This window comes from Carcharodon carcharias, chromosome 34, assembly GCF_017639515.1.
Source record: "Carcharodon carcharias isolate sCarCar2 chromosome 34, sCarCar2.pri, whole genome shotgun sequence".
In the NCBI taxonomy this organism is placed as follows: domain Eukaryota; kingdom Metazoa; phylum Chordata; class Chondrichthyes; order Lamniformes; family Lamnidae; genus Carcharodon; species Carcharodon carcharias.
The window spans coordinates 16,439,834-16,444,869 of record NC_054500.1 but is presented as its reverse complement, the minus strand read 5'-3'; the positions used below and the strand labels follow the sequence as shown (position 1 = coordinate 16,444,869).

The window sequence follows — 5,036 nt, the reverse complement described above, 5'->3', positions numbered from 1 at the left end:
AGCCTTGGTGACTTGCTGCAGTGCATCTTGTAGATGGTACACACTGCTGCTACTGTGTGTCAGTGGCGGAGGGAGTGAATGTTTAAGGTATACTGCCTAAGGCACAGGCTACCTGGATTTTTTTCTGTTCCTATGTTTAAATGTTCCCACTTAAGCCTTTACTTTAACTGTGTCCCACCTCCCTCCCATAGGTTTTCCCTCTTCCCGCCACACTCACCCAATGCCCATCACCCGTCCCCCACACCCCCCAACCTTCCTGTTCAGGAGCGTCTATTCTATCTCTGACATTCTATTGTACAGTTGTACATTGCAACAAGGTCATGAGGATGGGATTGGTTAAGCCTGCGATGCCTCCTACAGTCGCACAGTTGCAACCTCTCACTGACTAGCCTCCTGCAGACAGAGAATGACCACTAGGGTGTTGTCGCAGACAGTAAGTGAGCCCCCAGCATTTTCGCAAGAGAAGGAGGAAGAAGGGAAAACAACAGGGAAGAGAAATGAGAGCCAGGAACCATTCCATTGCCAAAGCAAAGATTAATGAACATTGGAGGAAATATTTGTCTGTTTAATAAAAGATTTAACCTCTGAATAGTTCATATTGGTTTACATATGATGACTCCTAACCCAATTTATATTAAAATAACACTGTAATGTAACCTGACAGTCTCTCTATGGAAGCATTGGCTACAGTTTGTCCAGGAATATTTGATTGTGAGGCAGTGATCACTGGGCTGAGCATACACAGAACAGGATCCCCTTAAATCCCCTTCACAATCATCTCCAACCCCTGCATTTACCATTCAAGTCCATCACAGAGTAACGACCAATGAGACTGACTATCATCCCACGGCCCCTCAATATTAGAGAGACTCTGGGCTTCTTACTTGAGATTTAAATCTCTCTGAGGCTGTGAGAATCTGCGTGTCTCAGCATCACTCTGTCTTCTTTAAGCTTGGAGCATCCAGGGAGCAGCAACAAGGGAGCAGCGAACACCTGGTGTAGAAGGGCATTGGGCAACAGGAGCAAGAGGGGCATTTGGAACAGGAGCAAGAGAGACAACAGGAGTGAGAGGGCATCGGGAACAGGAGCGGGGAGGCATCGGGAACAGGAGCAAGAGGAGCATTGGGAACAGGATTAAGGGGGCATCAGGAACAGGAGCGAGAGGGGCATCGGGAACAGGAGCGAGAGGGGCATCACGAACAGGAACCAAACGTGCATGGGGAACAGGAGCAAGAGGGGCACCTGGAATAGAAGTGAGAGGGCATTGGAAACAGGAGTGAGAGGGCATCTGGCATCAGGAACAGGAGAGTCATCAGGAATAGTAGTGAGGTGGGTATCGGGAATAGGAGCACGAGGAGTATTGGGAATAGAAGCGAGAGGGGCATCGGGAACAGGAGTGAGAGGAGCATCGGGAACAGGAGCAAGAGGACATTGGGAACAGGATCGAGAGGTGCAGTGGGACCAGGAGCAACAGGGGCATCAGGAATAGGAACAAGAGGGGCATCGGGACCAGGAGCGACAGGGGCATCAGGAATAGGAGTGAGGGGGCACCGGAAGTGGTTTCCAGAATTACCCTCAAAGGACATTTCATCAGCGACTGACAATCTGTACGAGCTTCGGAGGTGAGTCTGTGGTCAAACAAAGATTTATTATTCAATTCCCTTTGTTACAAGTATTGTTATCCTGCAGATTAAAGCCTGATTCAAAAGATTATCTGTTTGGTCTGAATGGTGAATGATTCAGAATTAGAAGATGTTGGTATGACAATAAAGAGTGATTTTAAATATTCCCCTGAGTTAGTGTGTGTGAAGCAGGTTGCTAAGAGTTAATTACAAAGCACGATCTACTCCAGTGGCTGTTGAGCTTCTCGGGAGTAGGGGTGGGTTAGTGCGAAGATTGCCTTTTGTCCAGGGACCCCCTAGTTTGTAAACATAAGACACAGGATTTTGACCCAGCGACAGTGAAGGAATGGCGATATATTTCCAAGTCAGGGTGATAAGTGGCTTGGAGGGGAACTTCCAGATGGTGGTGTTCCCATATATCTGCTGCCCTTGTCCTTCTCAATGATAGCAGTCGTGGGATTGGGCAAGTCAACCTGGGTCTTTGCAGCTCACCACTAGGGGAATGAATGTAGAGTGTTCATGGTTGAGGATTGGTGAAATGTTAACTGTTGGGCTCACCAACATTTGGGTGAATGTGGTTACAGAAAATGAGGTAAAAATGAGAGTGAGGGGTGTGGTGGTGGTGCACAGGTGAGGTGGAAAGAGTAGAAAGTACCAGGGAATCCAAAATTTATGATAACTTCATCAACGGCCAAAAGTTAGGGGAATCACAATCTTTGATAGGGGAAAGGCTAAAGGGAATGGGCAGGAGAAGTTGACGAATTGGATAGAACTTTCAAAAGAGCCACCACAGGCACAATGGGCTGAATGGCCTTCTTTAGCCATCATAAAACATTATGTTTTATTTGAAGGGTGAATATTGAAGGTTCTTGTACAAGAAACTATGGAAACCAAGACTCTGGACAATAGTAGCTCTTTCAATGCCAGCTCCCCGGTGAACTTTCCCGACACTGATCTACTCCAACAGTACAAATCCTTCTTCATCCTGCTATACTGCGCCCTGGTGGCTGTGGCCTGCATTGGCAACGTCTTCCTGATTGTCTGCATCGCGATGGACAAGAAGCTTCACAACACCACTAACTTCTTCATTGGCAACCTCTCGGTCGCCGACCTCCTCATGTGCCTGACCTGCGTCCCCCTGACTGTGTCCTCCACCCTGGAGTTGCGCGGCTGGCTCTTCGGGAGGTTCATGTGCCATTTTGTCTCGCTCATGCAGTCCACCACGGTCTACGTCTCCGTCCTCTCACTGACGGCCATCGCGGTGGACCGCTACATCGTGGTGGCCTACCCCATCCGCCGAAGAATAACCTTCCACTGGTTTGGTCTCATCATAGCCACCATATGGGTAATATCTCTTGCCCTGGCTTGTCCAGCCACCATTCACACCAGGTACCAGGAGCTCAACGTGGTCGACTTTAATGCTTGCGGAGAGGCTTGGCCGAGCTTAGAGGCACAGAGGCTGGCATATTCCTGCATCATCCTTCTGTTGTCCTACATGGTCCCATTATCTGCTGTGACCATCTCCTACTGCGCTATCACCACCCATCTCAAGAAGAGAAGCAAGGTCGGGAGAAATCATGGCAAGTGGAGCAAAGATAAAAGAAAGACCTTCATCCTCCTAATCATCTCTGTGCTGGCCTTTGCCACCTGCTGGCTACCCCTGCAGATCCTGAACCTGATCATCGACCTGGACATCGACCTGACCATCCTCAACTACAAATACATCAAGGTCCTCCATCTGTCCTGCCACTGGGTGGCGATGAGCTCCTCATGTTATAACCCCTTCATCTATGCCTCGCTGCACCAGAAGTTCCGGCTCCATCTCCAAGGGTACATCCGCCATCGGAAGAGGAATAGCAGCTTCCTGTCCAGCATTTCATCCCCGTTACACACTACATCAGCTGAGATGGGTAATCAGCCTTGCAGCCAATGAACTTTGAGCCTGTGGGGTTGCTATGTGTTGAACTTTGGGATTGACATTCAGTGCAGAATCGGCAATTGTTGTGCACTACGGTATCCCCATGGTGTCAATGCCTGTCCTTGGACTAAATCACACTAACCTTAAGGCGCCGCATTTGATCCCTGCTCTCTGCTGATCTGTGCTGGGAGAGTGGTGAGAACAATGATCCTGGGCTACAGGAGAGAACTCACTCCTATTCACCGGCCTGTTGGATGGTGCGAAGGGTACATGTGCAGATATTGTGGCGAACACAAGATGGAATTTGACTGTGATGCCCACCTTGCTCATGGGCATGAGGAATGTGGGGTGAAGGTGAGGGTGTAGAAAACAACTGAGAGAACTGTACCATTGATGGCTCAGCATGTTCAGGAGAGGAGGGGAAATATTGGGGGAGTAGGACAAGCAACCATGTAGTGTATCGAAAATTGCATTGTGCATTTTGTCCACTTAAGACATATACACACATATACCAGCAGAGGGAGTCTAGAAGGAAATAAAGGGAATCTATGTTTTAACAGCACATGCAGCTCTGATTCTGAATGCTTCATTCTGAATATTAATTTTCTTCCCAAGAACTTTAGAGCCCACAGGTTCAAATGAGTCAAATGATGTTGATAACTGCTCCCTGAAGATTCTTCATCATCACATTGAGAGTGGTGACACTTGGAATGGACTCTCAGTAGGTGGCAGAGGCAGAAACCCTGGACTCATTTAAGAAATAACTAGATACACCAGTGGGGGCCAGGAGCTGGGGAGGGGAGGGGGCAGCATTTAATGCTGTTCTAGATTAATCATTAAAATGGGCCAAATATCTTTCCATTAATATCTTGTGAAGTGATGTTATGAACATATGAAATAGGAGCAGGAGTAGGCCATTTGGCCCCTCGAACCTGCTCTGCCAATCAATAAGATCATGGCTACCTCCGATAACCTTTGATTCCCTTATCTAACAAGAACCTGTCTACCTCTGCCTTAAAAATGTTTAATGATCCTGCCTCCCCTGCCTTCTGAGGCGGAGTGTTCCAAAGTCGCACAACTCTCTGAGGGAAAAATTTCTCCTCATCTCATACCTATAAGGTAGACCCCTAATTTTAAAACAGTGCCCCCTAGTTCTGAACTCACTCACAAGAGGGAACAAGTATGCACCTGCCTACTAACTTTTTATGACTCATGAATGAGAACACTAGATCCCTCTGCACTTCTGAATTTTTCAGTTGTTCTCCATTTAAGTTATACTATGCTTTTTTATTCTTCCTGCCAAAGTGAACAATTTCACATTTTCCCACATTATACTCCATCTGCCAGATTTTTGCCCACTCGCTCAACTTATCTATATCTGTCTGCAAACTCCCTATGTCTTCTTCACAACATACTTTCCTACCTATCTTTGTGTCATCTGTAAATTTAGCTACATGCCTTCACTTCCCTCATCTAAGTCCTTGATGTAAATTGTA

At 47.3% G+C, this 5,036-nt stretch overlaps 1 protein-coding gene across 1 annotated transcript; it reads left to right on the top strand.

Annotated features, from left to right (window-relative positions):
• Nucleotides 1-2,505: 2,505 nt before the first annotated feature.
• LOC121272560 (prolactin-releasing peptide receptor-like) lies at nucleotides 2,506-3,555 on the top strand. The gene has a single exon (XM_041179210.1). The coding sequence runs from the start codon at nucleotides 2,506-2,508 to the stop codon at nucleotides 3,553-3,555; it is 1,050 nt and encodes a 349-aa protein (XP_041035144.1).
• The last annotated feature ends 1,481 nt before the right edge of the window (nucleotides 3,556-5,036 follow it).

Excerpts from the sequence above, each read along its gene's own strand:
- LOC121272560 (XM_041179210.1), top strand. The coding sequence starts at position 2,506 with ATGGAAACCAAGACTCTGGACAATAGTAGCTCTTTCAATGCCAGCTCC.